Source organism: Dermacentor andersoni, unplaced genomic scaffold (genome assembly GCF_023375885.2).
Source record: "Dermacentor andersoni unplaced genomic scaffold, qqDerAnde1_hic_scaffold ctg00000041.1, whole genome shotgun sequence".
Taxonomy (NCBI): Eukaryota; Metazoa; Arthropoda; class Arachnida; order Ixodida; family Ixodidae; genus Dermacentor; species Dermacentor andersoni.
Window position 1 is genome coordinate 608,969 of NW_027314754.1, and position 22,853 is coordinate 631,821.

The 22,853-nt window shown below is 44.6% G+C and overlaps 1 protein-coding gene across 2 annotated transcripts in view; it reads left to right on the forward strand.

Moving 5' to 3' along the window:
• Positions 1–22,853, forward strand: part of LOC126517432 (neprilysin-1-like) — a 64,647-nt gene that overhangs the window by 1,926 nt on the left and 39,868 nt on the right. The window contains exons 2-4 of one of the 2 annotated variants that reach the window (XM_050167152.2): positions 18,979–19,095; positions 21,667–21,705; positions 21,996–22,037. In XM_050167152.2, the coding sequence (XP_050023109.1) occupies positions 19,020–19,095; positions 21,667–21,705; positions 21,996–22,037 (157 nt within the window). In that variant the 5' untranslated portion in view covers positions 18,979–19,019. The remainder of the gene's footprint in view (positions 1–18,978; positions 19,096–21,666; positions 21,706–21,995; positions 22,038–22,853) is intronic. The other variant, XM_050167153.2, reaches the window with a different exon arrangement.

Sequence of the window (22,853 nt, forward strand, 5' to 3'; positions counted from 1 at the left end):
CTGAGACACTCTGAAGAAAACCCAAAACTCAAGTGCATGCACTAATGTTGTTCTTTCGTGCTGACTTTGCTATAATATAGGCTGTATCGGGAATAAATAATAACTTTAGGAAACGTAGCAGAGTAACAGTTGTCTTTGGTCGAAGTATCAGTGACTCCTGAGAAAGACACTCTAAAAAGGCACTTCATAAGAGGTGCCGTATTCAGAAATTTAGGAGGGAACACAAACTGAATTAGTTTGTAAGAAACGATGACTTGCCGTATCTAAATGTCAACCTCATACGTTAAAGTATAACACGTGTATTTCTTGTTGAAAATTTACACCCGCATTATAGTACATTCCTCCACTCAACAGTGCACGTTGCCTCGAAAGATGGATGCATGGATGGATGGATGGATGCTATGAGCAACCCCTCTGAAAGGGGATGGTGGGTTGCGCCACCAAGCTGTTGTTTTTATTTTGCCTAACGTTCTATCTATCTTTTTGAAAAAAAAAAAAGAGAATTCCCAATATCAAATTTCCTGTGCCACTACTGCGAACAGTGTCTTCATGCGCCTCCGTTGTTTGTCGTTTCCTTACTTTTCTGCCACCACATCTCCAATCGCCTCTTACTAATATCTATTGATGACGTCTTTACATTCCCCCTGCTATCTCTGAATCCGAACCCAAGGGCTTCAGGGAGCCCAGAGGAGCCTAAGCCGACGGCTGGGTAGATAGCTTCACATTCTAATAAAAGATGTTCCATTGTCTTCCTTGCTTTACCGCAGCAAGCACAACCTTCTTGCTTGGTGTACCTTGCTTTAAACCTACGCGTTCTAAAGCATGCTGATCTCGCTTCCAAAACTCGGAGCTTCCGTTTGAGTTATCCTAAATTGTTTCTCTCCCTATTTTGTTTTTCCATAGCAGCTTTCTCTCCCATTGCCGCCCCCCATGTGATTGTCTCAGCGTCTTTGACTTTGCGTTTGACGTTTTTTATTGCCATGTGGTTTACCATTCCAGTCGCACACTTTCTGGCAAGCTTCCGAGTTATTTTCCTCCACTGAGAACCAATTTTCTTTCTTTACAAATACCTGAAGACTCTCACAATCTATTTACTTTCTTTCATATTCCTCAGCCATTCTCCCAAATCAATTTTACACTGACCTACCCTCACTTCAATACTTGCCCAGCCTATATCACCGTGCACAAATTCATTAGTAGTTCCGCCCGGCGCTTCGTCGCCGGGCGGAACGTCGATATCGACGTACAAAATCAATCCATGACCTTAGGGCAGCCAGGAGGATGCAAAAGAAGATTCAGCGTCGTATGGATAGATTAGCGTCGGAACGGTGGGCAACGTTTTGCCAGACACTCGACCCTCGCAAGCCACTGTCTCACATTTGGAAAACGGTGCAAGGTCTGCGTTGCCTTCCGGAACGGCGTTTTCCATTCAAGGCGCTAGCGCTTTTCCAAGGGCGGCAAGACATCGATGTCGCAGAAGACTTTTGTGCGCGGATCGCAGACCAAGCGACTCGTCCAGATCCTCCAGCCCGAGCTGACGTCCCCCATTCCCGTGATTGCCGCATGGACCTTCCTTTTACAATGGAGGAGCTCGAAGCGGCACTAGCTCTCTGCAGGCGCTCATCATCTCCGGGTCCAGATGGTATATCATACCGGGCCTTGTGCTATCTCGGAGAGTCCGCACGGATAGAATTGTTGAGCCTTTACAACTCCTCATGGCAGGAGGGAAATGTTCCTGACGAATGGAAAGTAAGCCGCCTGGTGCCACTCTTAAAGCAGGGCAAATCCCCATTAGAACTCACCTCTTACCGCCCAATAGCACTGGCCAGCTGTGTAGGAAAGATAATGGAACGGATGATCCTTGGCCGCCTGGAATGGTACCTTGAATTTTACAAGATTTATCCGCTTTCCATGGCTGGTTTCCGACGTGACCGCTCTTCCATCGACAGTGTAGTTGATCTCGTTTCATATGTCCAGCACGAAAGGTCCCGTAAGCGTTTATCTGCAGCTTTATTCTTAGATGTGAAAGGGGCATATGATAACGTATTACATGAGGTCATTCTCGACGCTCTTGCGACGGTTGGCCTAGGTGGTCGAGTTTTCTTGTGGATTGCAAGTTACCTGTCTGCAAGATCATTCTATGTGTTAACTGACGATGGCCCAACTACGCGACGCTATACCAGCAGGGGCGTTCCTCAAGGCGGTGCTCTCAGCCCGACGCTATTCAACCTCGCTCTTGTTGGACTTGCTGAATGCTTGCCAACTACCATCAAGATTTCAACATACGCTGACGACATCTGTGTCTGGACTTCGGCAGTCACACGTCCTCAGATACGTGCGCGACTTCAAAGAGCGGCCACTTTGACAGCGAACTACTTGTGTAAACAGGGTCTCAGCATTTCACCTGAAAAATGCGCACTAGTCGCATTTACTCGGAAACCGATGACGCCTTATGTCATCTCAATCAATGGGCGGACCATTTCCTATGTCCGAAACCACAGATTCCTTGGCGTCATTATTGACCGAGACCTCTGTTGGAGCCCACACGTGGCCTACATGAAACGGCGCCTGACAGCTACTTCCCAGCTGTTCAAATACTTGACAGGGAAGACGTGGGGGATGTCAGTAGACGCAATGCTTAAACTCTACAGAGCTCTCTTTCTCGGTTTTTTAAGATACAGTCTACCTGTACTGAACAACACCTGCAAGACAAATATTCGTGTTCTGCAGGCAGTACAAGCTCAAGCACTCAGAGTCTGCCTTGGTTTGCCCAGATGTACGTCAACAGAGGCGACTCTTGCGATTGCTCGGGACCATCCAATGCGAACTCACATTACGGTGGAAGCCCTGAGAACGCACATCAGACATTTTGCACGTGCCCCCTATCACCACCTTGCAGCACTACCTTCGGACAGGCACCAATCATCATTCTCTAAAACTATCAACAAGTACAACGACAAACTTCCCTCGGGCTTCACCGCTGCATCTAAACCATCGATACCCCCTTGGTGTCTTATCAGCCCCACAGTACATCTCAGTGTACCAGGAATCAGAAAAAAGTCTGAACTGTCGTCGCCTGTCCTCAAACAACTGTCTCTGCTTCTTCTGCACGAGAGGTACGCGGACAGTGAACACATTTATACTGATGGTTCCACAAACACCCAGTGTTCGTCCGGTGCTGTGGTTGTCCCAGCAAAAGCTATTACCATCAGCTTCAGGACTGACCACCCGACAACGTCGACATCTGCTGAACTAGCTGCTCTTCGCGCTGCACTCCGTTTCGTCAGTCGGGAGCCACCTCGACAATGGTCCATCTTCAGCGACTCAAAGGCAGCCCTACAATCTGTACTATCAGCTCTGCGTCGCGGGCCATTCGAACAGCTCGTATTCGATATTAGATGCTTACTCCATACATCACAGGAGAAAGGACACCACGTGACGTTTCAGTGGCTGCCAAGTCACTGCGGCGTCACTGGAAACGAAGACGCCGATAATGCCGCTCGGGCAGCTCTTGAAGACGCACAAGAAGAGGCCATACCGCTTTCACGATCCGACGCAGCTAGCAGACTTCGAGTGCTTGCACAGGAGATGACGCTCTCTTCATGGTGCACACCAAACAGCCAGACCAACCAGAGCAACCGTCAATACCACCTGCCCTCTTTGATGCATCTCTATATGCCAACTGGACTCCGCCGAAGCGAGGCGACTCTGCTTTATCGCTTATGGTTAGGGGTGGCTTTCACGAAATCTTACTCATTCCGCATTGGAATGGCCGACAACGCTCTCTGCAATGCCTGTCTTTGCGAGGAGACGCTGCAACACATTCTGTGCGACTGTCCTGAATATAATGTTCAGCGACAGTCCCTGGCATCCGTTCTCGCGCACCTTGACACTAGACCATTGTCCCTCGACACGATTTTCACATGCCGCCGACAGAAGACATCGCAGGTGAAGGCGACGAAGGGACTACTTCAGTTTTTGAAAGAGACGGGATTGGACAAGCGGCTCTGACAGTGTTATCACGTACAATGCCAGATTGATGGACTCTACCGGACGATGTTTGTGTGCTGTGATATGTGCTCTCTCTCTCTCTCTCTCTCCCCCTTCCCCATCTTTCATCGCCCCCATCCCTCTCCCATGTGTAGGGTAGCAAGCCGGTTACGCTAAACTGGTTAACCTCCCTGCCTTTCCTTCTCTACTTTTTCCTTCCTTCCTTCCTTCCATTAGTAGTCTAACTGTGAGCGCCAATACGAAACGTCCCACAGATCTTTAGTTGCCATCGAATCCTGATTGTACCCCTGATCTAAAGCAAACAACCGCATTTCCAATGGAAGTCGTGGCACCAATACACCTTTCCGCATAGCCCGGAGCACCGCGCACCTATTCAGAACCATAATAGGTTTTATTCAGATAATTAGAAAGATTACAAGATGTTAATATACATTGTATCTCCATAGTGCTCTGTGTTTCCTTATGGCCACATTTCTCTTCCCTTTCCCTGTTATTGTTTTTTTCCAGTGTTTCCATACATCTATTGCCCTCGCTTATACATATACCAAGGTACTGATATTCTTTTACCCGAGGTATTTCCTGGCCGTGTCATGACACGGTCTGGTCACTGTTCTAATTGCATACTATAATACCTTATTTTTAACGCCAAATTTCAGGCCTAAATTCTCGCCTTCCAGTCCACATACAATAGCCAGACGTTACACGTCACTTCGCTACTTAGCTAGAAACATGATGTCGTCCGCATAAACCAAACCTGGAAGATGCTGTTCCACTACTGTACCCGCCTGCTTGTACGATAGATCAAACATGATATTTCTTCCTTCCAGCGCGCTTTCCATCCTTACCACGTACATCATAAACAGCAGCGGAGATAGAAGCCACCCCTGTTTAAGTCTCTTGTTGATACCAACTTGCTCCTCGATCCTCATCCCTTCACATTCAACGCAAACTGTATTTTCTAGTTATATATCTCTCAATAGCTGTATACAGTCGTTGCCTATGCTTTCCCTTTGCAGAATATTGAACAATATGTTGCAGTTTGTGGTGTCATACCCTCCGGTAATGTCTAAAAAAGCCACGTATAGCGGTCTCCTTTCTTCTCTGGATGTTTGAATACACTGAGTAAGGACAAAAAGTTTGCCAGGCGCCTACCGATTCTGAAGCCATTCTGAAGTTCTCCCAATATGCCAGTATGTTCTGCCCATGCTTGCACTTTTAATTTATTCGTCTGCATTGCTAATCTGTATATTACTAATGTAATGGTCAATGGTCCATATCAGTTTATTCTATTTCGTCCCCTTACCATTAAAAATTACTTCTACTTTGTCGCCAACTGTATAGGATTCACATAACTTGTAAACGTTTTTTTACAGCTTTCAACAGAGCGTCTCAACTTTTTGGTGCTAGTTCATTAATCAGCCTAACGGGAACCTCGTGTAGCCATGCGGCCATGCGTTTGGAAATTTTCTCTTCAGCTTTCTTCAAGTTCAAGTTTCTCAGCGCCAGCTCCTTAACCGTCTGGTTCACGTTTGTGCTCTTTTGTTCCTCATAAACCACCTCGCCATTGTCTTGAAATGCTTCGGCTGTTACTTTTCGGATGTAATTCATTGCCTCGTCCCTTTTCAAGTTTGTTTCCATCTCCATCTAGGATATGTTGTATTGTTCCAGACTTCCTCCCTAATAATGGATTGCGGTTATCAAATATTCTAGGAGCAGTCTTCCTTTTCTCACGTATTTCTGGCAGTCAACGTTCACTTTCACCTTTAATGTTTCCTTGAACCGGTACTTGAGCCGAAGTTTTTTATTTCCGGGTATATTTCCCATTTTCTGTCTAATTCGTACTGCTGCAACTGCACTTTTTTGCCTGTGTATGCTTTCGTGATTCTTTACGTTGTTCATCGATCGCTTCCCGAGTCTTCTCGTCCCCCAGCTTTTCGATTTAGATTTTCGTTTTCAACAAACGTGTGGCTTCTCTTTCGCAACTTCTCTCGTCATTCAAACTGTAAAACATGACCACGTCGACGGCGGTAGAGTTTGCTACCCTGCGTGCTGCATCAAATACCTCCTGTAAGAGATACCTCAGAAATGGGTCATCTTTTGCGACTCTAAGGCAGCACTTCAGAGTCTGCATTTTGCCCTATATCATAGGCCCCATGAGTAGCTGACGCATGGAATAAGAGAAGTCCACCATCAAGCTATTGCTAAAGAGCATGAAATTATATTCCAGTGGGCATACCGGCATTGCTGGTAATGACCTTGCCAACGAAGCCACCCAGTCTTTCCATCTGGAAGCCCGACCAGTTCCAATCCCCTTATCTAGAACCGACACTGTAAGAAAGTTTATTATCATGGCTAAAGTTATGACACACAGATGCATGGTCTTCTCGTAACGTCCCGAAGTGTCATTTTCATAGGCTCGATACATTCTTAAAGCTACAAGTGCCATCAAATGTTCTTCGATCTGAGGCGTCAGTATTGTGCCGCCTCTGGCTTGGGGTGGCATTTACGAAGGCCCACTCGTTCCGCATTGGAATGGAGGATAGGCCCATGTGCGACTCTCGTGGAACTATAGAAACGACTGACCACACCCAATGTCTCTGTCCCCAGTACGACGTCCTTCATGAAGCTTTCCGGACGGTATTGAATTCCGGCTGGACTCTAGACCATTTCCGGAAATGAAGATCCTTGGATCATGGCCGTACTCGTCGATGGCACAGAAAGCCACGAAAGCGTGGTTGAACTACCTCCAGTCGACAAGTCTTGCCAAGCATGTGCAGGCTCGGTGCGAACCTTCAAATGTGCGCGAAACTGTGCTCCCTCTATCTCCTCTCTCTCTTTTCGTCCCTATACCGCTTCCCTCAGTGCAGGCTAGCAAACCGGACGTGCATCTGGTTAACCTCTCTGCCTTTCCTCTCTTCTATTTCTCTCTCTCTGCACGGCCAGCTGTCTTTCTTTTTTCCTCGTTTTCGGTTATTGACTGTGATGCTTGTCTGAGGTTCCCCTAGGGGGACCTTCTTCATTACTATTTGCTCTGGCCTCCTGAGCGCCCGTGCCCCCTCCTCCCCCTCCCCCCCCACCCTCCAAAGATAAAAGCAAACACGCAACCAGCAATCCGCCAGACCACTTCTCGTCCAAGCATGCGGTTGAAGTGGATTCCATCTCGTTGAAAACCACCATCCCTTTTTGCTCTCCATATCGCCGGATCAGCAGCCGCAGCCGCTCTTTGTATATTAGTGTCAGGCACAGCTACCCCTGGCACCGGGCATAGCACAAAATGCACCGGGAGAGACATCTCCCGCAAGCCGTCCATACACTTCGCCAAACGCTGGACTAGACCTATCTTTTTTCCTCTTTAGCAGGTCATTTAGGCCGCCCGCTACAACTGCAAGGTTTCGCACCTGTGCATTCACCGTGAGCTTTCCACTAGCTCGCTACATGGCAAATCCCAGTGTCTGCCTTGGAAACGTCGCTGACGCAGCTCCTTTGTCGCCTTTCACCATCTCCACAATCCCCTCTTAGCACCTAGTAAGAGTTGAATCACCAGCGATGATCCCCTTTTCACTCTCTCCTACTAACGAGGCCTCTTTCTGCTTCCCTCTGTCAACTTTTTCCGCGTGATTTTGATTGGACACGGGGCATGCATTGACCCCTTCATTCCTGCTTTCTCTTTGTGGTAGTTTCAAGGTAAGTGAACCTGCTTCCAGCTGGCCAAACCGCAAGTCCCGCGTATTCCACGCGCTTTGTCGGCACTTCCCGTAATGTCACGCTGGGAGACGACGTTCCATCTTGAATGCCATTTTCGTTCGGAATGACGGCACTGTTCAGTTTTTCCTCGGCTGGTCCAAGTCCTTCTACCGAATTCCGTGCATTACGCTCCATATTGAGCTCAATTTTGAGCTCTCCGACCCGTTTTAAGTTCATGCTGTACATCCTCCATTTTCTTTAGTTTTGCATCAGCATCACTGTGTCTGCCGATCAACTTTTATTTTTTTTATGTCTGCCGAACACTTTTATCTTTCCCCTCGTCTACATCAGGGGACTCCCCGCGTGCTCTGCGCTTTACCGTCTTTCTTGCCATATGTTGCACATTGTTTTTTCTAATGCTAACACCGAACCTTTCAAACCAAGTACCTACAATCAAATCTGAAACGCACAAAAACTAAATCCTTAGAACGCCGAAAATTCTTTATCTGCAATGTTTTAAAAGCAATAAATGTCTTTCTTACTTATGTCATGACACACGATCACTGTGTTCAGACACGCAGCCACGCTCTGACTGTCCTACAAAAGCAATATTCCAGATACAAATACACAAACATTAAAAACACTAACAGCTAATAGCCGTGCCAATTCGAAGCTACTACTTAAAGACTAAAGGACCTAACGTCCCACGCGGTCACACGTGGCACGAAAGAACGTTCCGATGGAGTGTCCTCCTACAAAATCTGATATACAGGATACACAGGCGCACATAAGAGAAAGTAAAATTATTATCTGACCGCCTTCCCACTTCCAACTTACTATTTCAAGGCTTAAAAAAAAAAACCCCGGCAAGTTGAAAGTATGCACATAAACTTCTTTTTGTATCCGCCATGAAGTCCTGGAAAAAAACGCCCATCCACTACGCGATGCTCTATAAATTGGAGAATATTGATACCAACGCCGCCTGCCGACATAAATGTTCACAGCGCACTATCGAATACTTTGTGTTTCTTGAGAAGCGGAGCACCTTCTTCGGACGAGGGCCGGCACTTTGTTCAACTCGCCGGACAGAAGGAAAAGCTTCAAGTGGAGGATCTTTTGAGGATATCGGGGATAGTTTAGTTTAACATATTTATGAGAAAATGCCAGGCATGCGTGAATATAGCCACTATGGCTTCGCGAAAGCAGTTCGAACCTCTGCCGACCTCTGCCTCCATCAGACACCTGCCTCCACGCAAAACGGTCCGATAGTACAATAATAAGGACACAGTCCTTCATGCCGAATGAAGTAGCTCTTTGAGTTGATTTGGAACGTGCGTCGCAGTTACCATTAGGCAAAAGGTGGAGGAATAAAAGGGGGCGAGCCTTATACTGCAGTTCAGGCGTGCTTCTCTTTTGCATGCAACCTTCGTCACCGATCCTCGACATCGTGACATCGGTACGTTGACGTTTCACCGTGCGCGTTCGCATTACGTGCTATTTGCATTTCGGCATAACTGGCGTAGTGGCAGGTAAACGTTGCAGGGATTACACGTTGCAAAGAATTATAACACAGACAACTGTACCGATCGCATTTAGTTGTTGACAAAGTGATTAAACGCATCGTGAGAGCGTCGCTCAATTTATACTTCAACATATGTGTTATATTTTGGTAAATTTACCATAGATTTACTCATGGGTGGCTTCCTGGGGCATTAAAGTGAGAGCTACGGAGGTAAATGCGGGCAAGTGAGAGTTATACGAACATTATCAGATGCGTTAGTTTAGGTTTTGGTAATAGAAAACAGTAGCAGTTTATTTACAAAAGGGAAACAGTCAATATACACTACTGAAGGTTAAATGTTGCTTCTTTCCATTTTTTTCATCCGCAATCGGACAAATGCAATACGATGGCACGTGGAAGCTACCCTGATTATCTGCTCCTAGAAACCAAAAGCAATGCCAACGTACTTTGCGCAGTGAGGCTTATCTAGACGCTGCGCCTACAGCTTTCTCCTCCATTCCCTCAGAAAGTTGACCGCGCGTATAGAATGAACAATACTGTTTCTTACAGCTGCCTTTGTCACGTAAGCGATCCGCGTCATCCTAAATAAATAAATTAAAAAAAGATTACTAATCCGAGGAAAGTACGTCTGAGTTTTCAACAATCAAATGCGCACGTGAAATGAACGAACCCTCACCCAATATATAGATATATTACAATGAACGTTTACGTGATCGCGCACAGAACAGCCTGTAGTACAATCAAAAGAACAATTTCTGCGAGCAACGGAAATGCGAGACCGACAGCGCTTACGCGAGGGCTCAGCTCCGAAGCGCGAGCCATCTTTAGAAATGACAATGTGCCCACCGCCGCAGCCACGTTGAAAAATCGCTGCGCACATGGGGGACATAAACTACTAAGAAAATGAAGGTTAAGCTCTGCTTTGCCGCGCATTGATTCATTGTATTTTCCGTGTTCCCTCCGTTTCCAATGTTTGCTGCCATTGTGCACACTTGGTCAATTGTGCTAAGACCGTTTTTTTTTTTGGCCTGCTGCAGTAGCGCAGTTGCTACGAAGTTGCGCTGCTAAACTCGCGAGGTCGCGGGTTTGATCCCCGCCGCAGCGGACGCGTTTAAATGGCAGCGAAATGAAAAGAAAACGCTTGTTTGCTTGTATTTATAGGTGCACGTTCACTAGCCTCCGGTACTAAAATTTATTCATAAGTCCCCTACTACGCCGTGCCTGATAATCAGATCGCGGTTTTGGCACGCGAAGCCTCAGAATGTAGTTTATTTAATTTTACCGCCCCTTCTTGAAAATATAAATTATGCTAAACTGAAGCTTTCTATGCCACTGCCTTCCACCAGGCTAGTATAAACATCAGTAAGGGACGTCATGCCCGCTTTAACATAGTGAGTCATTTCGCTCGATTATGTTGCTTTTGTTTGAAATCACCGCTCAAGACTAGGCGATTGTGTTGATAACGCGAGTGGGCTGCAGGTCAGACTAGGGACGAAGCTTCAAGGGAAAATACTTGGTATTGGAACACTTGCTATTGCGCTGCAACTTGGATTGCAACGACGTCAAGCTTGCTCTAGATCATAGCAAGAGAACGCGCGCCCGAGGCCAAACGCAGAGCCGGTTGGGGGAGCAAGATCGCAAGCGGAGCTCACGCCAGACCTTTCGTTGCAAACAAATTCAACGAGCGAACTAGGCGCGCAGACGCCGTTCCAACAACAAATGTTGCAGCAGCCACGTACCTTAAGTCCACCTGATCTCGCTTGCGCTCCCAAGTCGAAGTTGAGGTCCCTCGGAGTGCTTCTATCCAGAGCGTGACTTTCTGAAAGAGCCAGTGGAACGTGTTCAGAGCGCCCGAACTCGACCAGTCGAGCGTGAAACCCTACTCCAGAGCGCTTTAGAGCGTTCGGAAGCTGACCAGCCGAATGTACCATTAGAATCTTTATGCTAGACCGTCCCATGTCCTTCTGGCACACAGTTGAAGCACTCAGGCCTTTTCATTTTCTTATTGCCCCTAAGAGCTACCCCGGCGTGTGCAACACAGTATATAAGTCAAGTAATCCTAACATTGCACAGCAATTGAGGAAGAAAGTATCGAATTGGGCAAATAATGGAAGACTCAGTACGACAGCTTCGAAGCTCCTTATTAAGGCACACATCTGACATCATCACATGCACAACAGAAAAAAGGGGATGGACATGGGCAAGTTTCAACACACTCGTAGCTTATAAGATTTACAGAGGATCGCGGCTACATAGGTTAGAAAAAGAAATAAGAACAACACCCTACAGCAGAACGCCACAATAACAATAGTAATCGACGATACAACATATGTTTACAATGACAATGTAATGGATGATACAAATTACCATGAAAGTATAATACGTGCAGGCCATTACAAAACAAGGCGAATCATGGGCACTTTGAATGATCTGGCATCTTAGATGGTGACAATGGAGCGAGGAAGGTGGTTCCACCACGATCAACTATAGGTCTAAATGTGTCTGCAGACTATCTAGTGTTACAAGCAGGGATGCGAAAAAAGAGGAGCGGTGGGGACGCCCTTAGGTCGTTCATCAATGAGCAATGCATATGCTGACTGTGCTAGTGAAAATAGCTTTTTTTACGAAGATGAACTCCAGGCCTGTGAAGGGGAGGGGCAAATAAAAACACGCTTCATGTGGCGTAGTCTAAGTTGACTTCCTAAACGTTGAGAAATGAGCTAGTGTTTAAGGGATGCGTTACGCAAGAAAATTTTTTGCAACAGGCCGAGACGCGAGACTGTGCATCATAAAGGTAAGGTTCTACGTAAAAACGAGTTTTTAAAAGTAAAACCAAATACGAGACAGTAAGCTGACAAGCTTGCAATAACTGTATAAAAAGGGTGATTTAATTTGCAACCGAAGCAAATGTATTTGTTTAGAAACACACTTTCTCGTTCCGTGTTAGTGCAACCTAACTTTTAACAAGTATATTGCCACTGCATCACTTTCACAGCTAGTCAAGAACGGGAAGCTCCCAACGCCTCTGCGAAGTCGTTTTATTTTTATAGCTCACTATTCGATTTCGCGGCAATAAGTCCTACAATTTAAATATTAAATTTACTTTCTTTTTTGGGGAGGGGGTAATTATTTGTAATTAGACTTTAAACACCTGTTGTAAACACTGTGTGAAATGAAAACGCTTTGGTGAATCATGCTGGCGTTCTGTTGTTAATGAGGAAAACGCGGATTTAGTTCACTACCATGTCAGCTGTATTCGAACGGGCACAATACTAAAACGCAAAGTTCGAAACCTCCGGGACCACAGTAAATTATCCAAGTGGCACAATTCAACCTGAGACCGACACTTCGTTGGTGCGCATTGCATGTGTGTCACGATCTGAGGCACCAGTACAGTAAACCTTTATTAAGACTGCATTTTTTTCCCGTTATATTTCAGATACCAAAGACGCAGCGAATTGTTATAATTCACATCAAAAAGTCCTTGACCTATATGAGAACTCGTTTCCATTGTTTAAACAATGCTGTGCTGAAACATGCAAAACGATTTTCGCCTTACACAAGCATGCAAAAAATGTACTACCTTAGCCTTTCTGTTGCTGCGCTCATAACAGATTCTAGTCGGATATTCGACGAAGAACGCAGGTGTTGCTAAGCAGTGAGGCGACACTCTTGGGCCACATGTCGCAACGGCTTAAAGTTAACCTGCAAGGCAAATTCATTGTTCACGCGAAGAATTGGCGCTCGGCAAAGCGTTGTGAAAGAGACGGCACAGATGCCGCTGCGTTCAAGTGCTGTCTGCGAACATATTTTTTAATGGTGTCATGCGGGACGAGCGAGCTTTCGTGAAAAGGCACTTAGTTTGGCACCTCCATGGCTATTCCGTCAAACAAACAAAAACAAAGCAATATGTTAGATGCATGCGTGCCAATCCCCGTGATTGACAACGTACAACATGTTTGACTAGAAACTACACAACGTGTCGTACATCACGTGCAACGTTTTGGAAGCTACGCAAGAATTACGGTGACCAATATTTGTCCCTCCGCGCGTTCCGTCTATTCTCCGTTGCGCTCCAGCGGTGTTTCTTCGCGCGAGAATGCATGCGAAGGAGACACAATGGACTCCAAAAAGAAAGAAAGAAAAAAAGGAGGAAGGAAAGAAAGAAGGAAAGAAAGAAAGAAAGAACAGAAGAAAGAAAAGTCAAAACGAAATTGACCTAAAACAAGTGTTAGCAGCCGTGTGGGTACATGGTTTGCTTGTTTCTAAGGTTAAATTCTTTCCATTTTCGATAAGAAATGAGCTTATATAAAAACAAACAAATTTTGACAAAAATCCGTCGAATAACAACGAACTATTTCTAAGTGCGAACACAGTCACTGCAAAAAAGTTTATATAGCCTTCGCAGCGTTGCGCCTCATGAATGAAACAGTGAATATGGTGTGCGAGCCATCGTGAAAGTATGTATTCATGGTAGTACATATAGACAGAATGCACGTGACATCACAAGCGCCACATTGCTGTTCTATTCAGTTACCACAAGATCACTGGAGGTGATCCGGTCGGGATGATGTATAAGAAGAAATTCTGCACAAAGACAGACAAGGACGAGGCGGTATTGACACGAGAGGGTATTGTGATGATGAACTGAAAATTGCAGGCGTCAAATTGGAGTCGCACAACTTCAGCGCAAGAGCACCATTTGCTATGAGAAATTCAGTGTACGACGCATGCAATGAGACACCATCGTGCGTGATGAATCGCTGAATTGATGACAAAGATGATGCACAAATATTAAGCCGGCCGTGGTAAACGAACCATCAAGCACACTTTATTCTGAGCAGAGAAGTTGATCACATGCTTGAATACACGCACACATCAGTACATGGATACACCCAAAATTACCGCGCAACTGGCTGCTCGAGGCACTTTGCCTGTATTTGCGGGCTTCTTGCTCGTTCGGACAGTCTCGGAAGGGAACAGCAGTTTACGATAGGTAGCGAGGCACTGGAAGTGGTAAGAGAATACATCTACTTAGGACAGGTAGTGACTGCTGATCCAGATCATGAGAGTGAAATAATCAGAAGAATAAGAATGGGCTGGGGTGCGTTTGGCAGGCATTCGCAGATCATGAACAGCAGGTTGCCATTATCCCTCAAGAGAAAAGTGTATAATAGCTGTGTCTTACCAGTACTCACGTACGGGGCAGAAACCTGGAGGCTTACGAAAAGGGTTCTACTCAAATTGAGGACGACGCAACGAGCTATGGAAAGAAGAATGATAGGTGTAACGTTAAGGGATAAGAAAAGAGCAGATTGGGTGAGGGAACAAACGCGAGTTAATGACATCTTAGTTGAAATCAAGAAAAAGAAATGGGCATGGGCAGGACATGTAATGAGGAGGGAAGATAACCGATGGTCATTAAGGGTTACGGACTGGATACCAAGGGAAGGGAAGCGTAGCAGGGGGCGGCAGAAAGTTAGGTGGGCGGATGAGATTAAGAAGTTTGCAGGGACGGCATGGCCACAATTAGTACATGACCGGGGTTGTTGGAGAAGTATGGGAGAGGCCTTTGCCCTGCAGTGGGCGTAACCAGGCTGATGATGATGATGATGATGATGCTCGTTCGGAAAAACGCTTTTATGGAGCATGTCTTGAGCATTAATTAGAAAGGTGCATTAGGAGTCTTTCATGTTGCTTTACAATTTTCTCGTTGACACTTTTAATATAACAGTAATATTGGAGAAGCTGAGTAATTAAGACTAATTGTGTAATTAGGCGGAACGAAAAGAAGAGATATTCAGAGTATAGCCAAGCGACGGCAAAAATATCACCTTGGTTCTGTCCAGCTATATGGAATTCGCATATTTTTAAATCTTGGTCCATAAGTAGTTGGGGCACTCCGTACACTCATCATTCTCGCGATGGTGAATGATGGCATTTCTTTACATGATACTTCGTGATTTGCATCCGTTGAAGACCAAGTCGTGATAATTTTCCGCACTTCAATGCTTACAGAATGGCAGCGCGTGCGCATGCATGTGCAGGCCCACACGGTGTTCGGCTGTGGCAGAACCGGCAAGTTCTGTGCAGTAACCAGATGAAATAGCAGAAGGTCACGTGTAACCAGTATTTATAATTTTGAAATTCCTCCAGCTCGGCTTCAAGTTCCGTTGACGCACACTAGATGGCGTGATGTATGCAGAAGACTGCATGGAAGAAATTGATAGGAGCGGATTCGTTTCAGGCATAGGTAACAAAGAAAGTAGATATAGAGGTTTCCAGGAAGGAAGGAAAAGATTAAAGATGCATACACAAAATGCAAGACTGATAAGTATGTTTAGATTACTTCATTACCTGAGGCAGGTCAGATGATCTTTGTCACCACCCCATTTCAAAGGGGAAGCCAATAAATTATCATTATCACAGCTGCACATTCGCCGAACGAAACGCGCCTTACTCCAAGACTATGTCAACCAGACATTAAACTGAAATCCAGGCTTGAGTGTTGGTGCAGTATCAGGATAAAAGTTTGGCTATTCTGTTTTGCGTAACGTGCAGATGATGAGACTGCTACACGGCATCGACCAAACGCGCCGCTCAGGTTCTATTTGGGAAAAACAATCTTACACAGAAGTAAACAAATAGATGGCACATGACAAACGTATATGTATCTTAACCACCAGCATAAGTGCGAAAGAGTGCTGATGGTAACCATTGTTGTTCCAATGTGCAATACGCATCGGCCAGATATTTGAAATTTATGGACTCCTCATAACACCTATACTGTACAATCAATCACGTATAGTCTATCAGGTTTCCCTAATAACATTACAAGGAAGCCAACAGTTCTGCCTTATTAGCTGATTGGCTATGGTGTTGCACTATTGAGTTCGAGGTCACGAGATCGATCCAGGGCACGGTGGCTTGTTTCAATGATGCACAAATCCAAACCGCTCCTGTTCTTAGATTTGGATGCGCGTTAATAACCTCACGGCGTCGAAATCAGCTGCTGCCCATGACTGACGCAAGCGTCATAACTCCATCAACGTTTCGGCACGCATTAACCCAGAATTTCAATTTCAATTAAGTATCTAAATATGTGACAGTTGTCCAAGGAGGCCCGTGAGGCTACTTTTAATGAATTGTGTATTAGGTATGTTATTTTTATCTGTGTTCATTAGCATTTTGTAAAATGCTGAGCTTTTCTTATAGATACATTCTCTGTAACAGTCTGTAAAATGGCTTATGAGTTTGGAAAGTGTTATTATAGACTGAAATGCCGCCACGTTAAGCGACTTATTTCAGTCGCCATCTGTTGCTGCTTTTTCTTTCTGTGTTTATTTCGGAGAGAATGCATGCAATTGAATTTGATCCAATATCACGACAAAAAAATTGGTCATGTCAAAAAGAAAATCCACCGCCGAAGCACTCCGTACAGATGGTTAACCAGCGAAGCTGAAACGTGCGGCACTGGGCTAATCCCGACGGTTGATAAAACGACGGCTTGGTAGGCTGCCGGATCCTCGGTACGCAATTGCTGCTTGCGCTCGGCTGCACGAGCTTGTTCTTGTGCCCGGGCTGCAGCGCCGGCACTGCGCAGACAAGCTCGTTCCCGGTTCTGTTTGCGGCCTTGCTGATGGAAAGCTGCCTACTCCTCAGAAGTACGTATGACGCGTAATCCACCCATATCGTAGCCAGAGAGAAACTGTTGCGAGCGCACTGGCCAGCGACGGAGAGCGCAGACGTCACTGCTGGCGGAGCCAATTACGCGCCTCTCTTTCCTTTTTCTCGCGTTTGCGCACAGGTTTCCCCCGGAGGAGTTTTTCGGCTTACAGGCGACAGGCAGACGGACGGAAGAATCGGCTAGCAGTATACAGCCTCGCTTTAAAATTGAAGCATGGCCTGTCTCGAACAGCAACAGGCCACAATAAGACAGGCTACAGTGACAATATGAGAATGGCGGCATGCATTGAAAAACACAATTGAGCGGATTGTAATATATACATCATACAAACAGAAGCGGCAGGATACAGGTTATGATACCTTGACATTGACTCCCCCTTAATGCTTCTCTACTTCACTCAGTGTTGATCACTGCAAATTCCCGTTTTGATGGGAGCTTTTCTGAAATAAAAAAATTGGTCTCAATAAAGCAAATATGGCCATTCCAAGGATACGTTACTGACTGTAATGCAATTGTTTGTATCACTGACTTTCGGTGCCAACTGATCAGCGATGCAACCTTTCCCGGATGGCTGTTTGAAAATTTAATCAGAAGCGAAATAAAGAAAAATATGTCTATCAATTAGTATCACTTGACACATAGGACCTATTGAAATAAAATGAATATGTCATCCATCAATTGTTGCGAGGAGTAAATATTTCCACATTTATGACAGATGCAAAAAAATGTCAACTGCCGCAACGAAATATTTCTTTTAATGGATTCATGCCCTGTGTTATTCACAAGCAAGTGATTTTTTTAAGCTCCCTGCAAGCAAGAAAAAGAATTTACCGTTGCAGGGTAAACTTTCTAACTTTTGTTGCCTTATTACTTTTCCTTAACCATTCTCTTAAGCTAAAAAAGAAAAAAAAAGCAAATATTGTACACAATCAAATTGTACCAATTCTGCATTTTTTCTTGGAACTCGCAGCCTGGGTAGCTCGCATGCACACTTCATCATCGCGGTAAGAAAGGAAAAGAGTCAAAGACGCCCGGTATTGAAAGGTAGAGGAAGCGTATAAAACCTTTGTTATAGAAATACTCATTGTTTGCATCAACGCTAAAAAGAAACAAACAAGTATTTCAATGCTTTAAAATATGCATTGTAAGTTCTCGTTGCTTCTCCCAAACATATGGTACCTTCGAAATGAAAGCTATAATAATATCTGATGGAATGGAAACTTAGGCAGAAGCACTTAGGGTTTTAAACATCGAACTAAAGTTTCGAATGATGAATTAGTAAGTGCTTTAGGAGAATGAAATGTTGATATAAGAGACAATAACAAACCTTTTAAATGAAAGACGTTCCTCTATGACATCACTCGCTCCCACCTAAAAATTTTCTTTACGAAGCGTTAATTTAAACAAGACAACTAAGTCGCAGAAAGGTGAAGACTAAGATTACTGGCAATTTGGTCTAATAAAGCAAAATTGTTATATTGCTCACGGAAGCGTACTTGATTATTCTTATTGCTATTTGTAACACATACTTAACTGTTTTCTTCAACGTAATGTTTTTTTTTTCGCGTACATATTGCAAATTTTGTCATTTCATGTTGGTATCGTTAGCATGTCCCCCTGACAGTTCTATTGTTATGGCGAAGCTAAGGCTTGATGAAGAAGACCAAATATAGAAACCTTGATAAAGATAAGATAGCAAAATAACGACGCAAGTTGCTTCAATACAAGAAAATATATCTGAAATGTGCACCGTTAAGATTAGTGTGAGCCCCGTAATTGCGTTTTAGAATGAAATCACTCATTGGTGCATGTTGCTTACACTGGAGACATATCTTTTATTTATTCCCAAAGACAAAACCAGGCGCATGGTTATAACCAAATCATCGTAACAAGGAAGGAGACCAGCAATAACGAACATTTTTCTTTTACAAATACAGTTCACTGAATCGAAGTAGACATGCAATACCCAAAGACTAGCACGAAACGTACTGTCAGAAAGGTGCACGAGTCCATTGATTGGCAAACGATATGGCGCATTTTTTAACCCTCGTTGAAATATTTATTTTCCTTGCAGTGTCCTTGCTGCTCAACAGACATTGGAGCCACGTCTAAAGTATGAATCTTTCAGTTCTGATCAGTGCGGTATTATGGATTACATTACCGACTTCATGGGGAATGGAGGAGCATCAAGGTAGGTTTTTAACTGCATGATTGGCTGTTTTATATGCAGATGACTGCGTGCTAGAAACGCTGCAGGCTTACAATGATGTTTTGTAATTGTGCGGTTGAAGTGGAGACCATAGCGCAATCTCCTACAAAAATGTCACACACTATGGCCAGGCACTAAATCCAACGCCCCTAACACACACACACACACACACACACACACACACACACACACACACACACACACGCACACACGCACACACGCACACACGCACACACACACACACGCACACACACACACGCACACACACACACACACACACACACACACACACACACACACACGCACGCACGCACGCACGCACGCACGCACGCACGCGCGCACGCGCGCACACACACACACAAACACACACACACGCACACGCACACACGCACACGCACACACACACACACACACACACACACATATACACACACACTATACTGGATGGAGCCATAAAAGATTAATGAACTCTGCAACCCCGTCAACACATAGCGCATGCAGCCGTGCTATTGCATCACGCACATGAAGACATTCATTCACCGGAACGACATGGTTTCGGTGACCGTGATGTGATGAGTTTATCTGAAAGCTGCACATAACCCTTTTGTTACATATGCGCACATAAATCGCAGGTCAAAGTCTGTTGAGTAAAGTCGGCTTACGTGCAGTGAGGGTGTGTGTTGAGCTGATCACCAGCACATTGGAGCATCACATGCCCCTGGTTTGTTTTTACACCTATATATGGTGCTTACTATTGTACTACTATATTGATGTGCAGAGTACTTTTGATGTTCCTGACTTGAAGTTCCTTCCGGATTGTGTAAAATAAATTATAGACGTCGTTTTTTTCAGGGATACATTAGAACATAATGCAGAAACTAGTAAGTTAAACCCAAGGAAACCAGCAATGCTGGGTCAGATGCGCTTGAGCCCACCCGAGATAACCAAATAGGATTTCGATGTAGTTTCCCTCGATTCTCAGAAATAAGTCATCGAATATCTGTCTGGCGAGTGTAAGAGGCAGTGTGAACACAAATCTGTTCAGAATGAAGTGTGTCTGGAATGTGCGTTTCTGAGTACGTGGAGTTCTCAGCTATGCACTCAGGCGCATACAAATTAATTATATTAATACCCAGAACCTTAGCGGCGCCTTTTGTAGATAACATTAGCATTTGCTTTGCATGGAGTGAGGTTAATCACTATAGGAATGCTTGATGTTCTTGACAATAATTACTCGGCGTTTTATGATCGAGAGAGAGAGAGAAAGAGATGCAAATGAGAGAAAGGCAGAGAGGTTTACCAGAATTAAAAGCTCCGGTTTGCTACCCTGCACAAGGGAAAGGGAAAGGGGAAGACGGAGAAAAAGAGCATGACAGAAATAAAAGCATAAAAAATAAAGAGGGACGGAATGGGATCATTATAGTCTTTCTAATAGGCGAGTGCTACGTAAAAAGGTCAACAAAGCCTTGACCAATTTTGGGTGCGACGACAGCTCATGTCGGCATTCCACGACTGAATGTTCTGAAAGTGGCCTGTTCTCGAGGCGTGCCAGCGTGGTGGCTACTGACAACCGGTGCGCGCTGTATCGAGGACAGTGGCAAAGTACATGTTCTATGGTCTCCTCGCCGCCGCAGTGACTGCAAGCCGCGATCTCGTCCATACCGACTCGGAAGGCAAAATATCTTGTGCAAGTGACACCAAGCTACAGTCGGCAAAGTACTGCTGTGTCGAGTCGAGAGAGTCCTGATGGGAGTCGAAGTCGAAGGGACGGGTCCTGTCGGTGTAGACGTGTGTGCTTCAAAGTTGGTGTGTTCCATAAAGTTCTGATGGCTTCATTTGCAAGCACATGAATTTGAAGTACTACATTGCGAATCAATACAGCGGAGCATACAGAAAACGCCGAGTAGATAGATTCACAACTCGTTAGACCGCATGCTTCTGTTAAGATGAATGACATGAGGCTATCTTCTGAAAACATTAAAATGGACAATATCACTGTCAATTACGACAACATTGTACACACTGAATAAAGGGCGCAGAAGAAATCTATTTCAAGCAACACAATCGTAATCCATTGTTAAACTTCCATACTATTTATGCGGATCATTCCTTAGGGTATAGTCACAATAAAAAGCTAGTTTGCAGCTAGTCAACTGAAACAGTATCAGTGTTTTCTATACTACAAAGAAACAAGCGACTTCGACTAGCGCCATGAACTGTGGCAGCAGGGTGTGAGCTTGTTCATTTTACTTACGAAGAAAACTTGCGATAAGCAGAAGCTTTACTAACAGCGCCTAAGAAATACGTGCTAGTTACGCCTGTAGAAATAATCACCGCCGGTGTCTCAGACGGGTCAAGTGCAGCGATCGCAGTGGGACTACTTGTGAGACACTGAAAAGACAGGCGCTTTTTGCGAATGGTAAGTTGAATTTAATTGCGTATTATCTTGAGAAATGGCGTTATTTTAAGGGTCACCAAGAAGAAATAAGCCGCGAATTGGGCTGTTATATTGAGATGATCAAGTTGTTTTGTTTTACGTTTTTTTTTTTCTAGCCCCTGCGCAGAACCCGTATAATTTGGCATGGGGAAGGGGTAAGTTCTACAACCGTTTCCTTTAAAGCGAAAGTGGTCTCAAAAAGCTTCTGCTTAGCTTTTCACTGACTAGCCTCACTTGTCATTGTTTAGGATTTAATCTTCTGACATATGACAAGCGAGATATGAACGCACCTGAAACACTGATTTATAAATTGAAGTGGTGTAGTTGAGAGAATCATCCTTATTGATGTAGATGGTCACACGAACTTGCAGATAATATAGAACAGTAAATATAGAGCAGCATTTTGATTCTGCAGACGTTGTGAAAGAGCCCCATTTCTTTTCAGGACGCTATAAGGTTTGTCGCACCGATGTTTGCCGGGAACGAGGTAAGACATGCGTGTTTGTTACTGTGCCAAAATTTCACGGTTATAACCTTCTAAAGGTGGTAGTATGTCTTTAAAAAGTGATTTGTTTCACTGTAGGTTACATAATGACTGTCTAAAAAAATTGTGTCTTGTTCTGTTTATGAGGATGAATGGCGTAATTTATTGCTACTTTCGTGAAGATTTGTGTGCTCCAAGCTACACAAATTTGTGATTTTATTCTTTGGCCCATACATCGAAGGTGCGGGAGCATTAGGCTGCTAGCCAACGAAAAAATAAAAATGAACAAAGAAACAAGATGAACAAAATGTCCACCCAGCTTGCGTGTTCTCTGATGGTAAACTAACAAACGTTTTCGAGAAAGAACTCGAAACCTGGGTATTTGAAGCTGCTCTGTATTATCCTTGTGAGGACATTTAAAGAAAAGTGTTCAATGAAGTGTGATGCTTTGACACGCGCAGGTATCACACATCCGGAGCTATGTCAAATGTTGCTGACAACCAGTGGATTCAGAGACATAGGAAACATAGTTAAATGGTTTGCCCTGACTCATGCGTAAATCTATAAATTGAATCTTCATAAAGTTGAAGACAAAATTAAGTTTGTCTGACGCGCTATAACCTTGTGGAAGAGGCGTAACAAAAAAGAAATTCAAATTTGTGAGGCGTATAATGTGGCGCTTGTGCTTACCACGCGAAAGAATAATATTGCAATTGTTTTGAGCACCTTTAGTTATGCCTTAATTCATGAGAAGCAAGGAAAGTGTCTTGTGTTGTATGCCAGGGTTGCATGGCAGTTTTCCTTTCTATTTTTTTATTT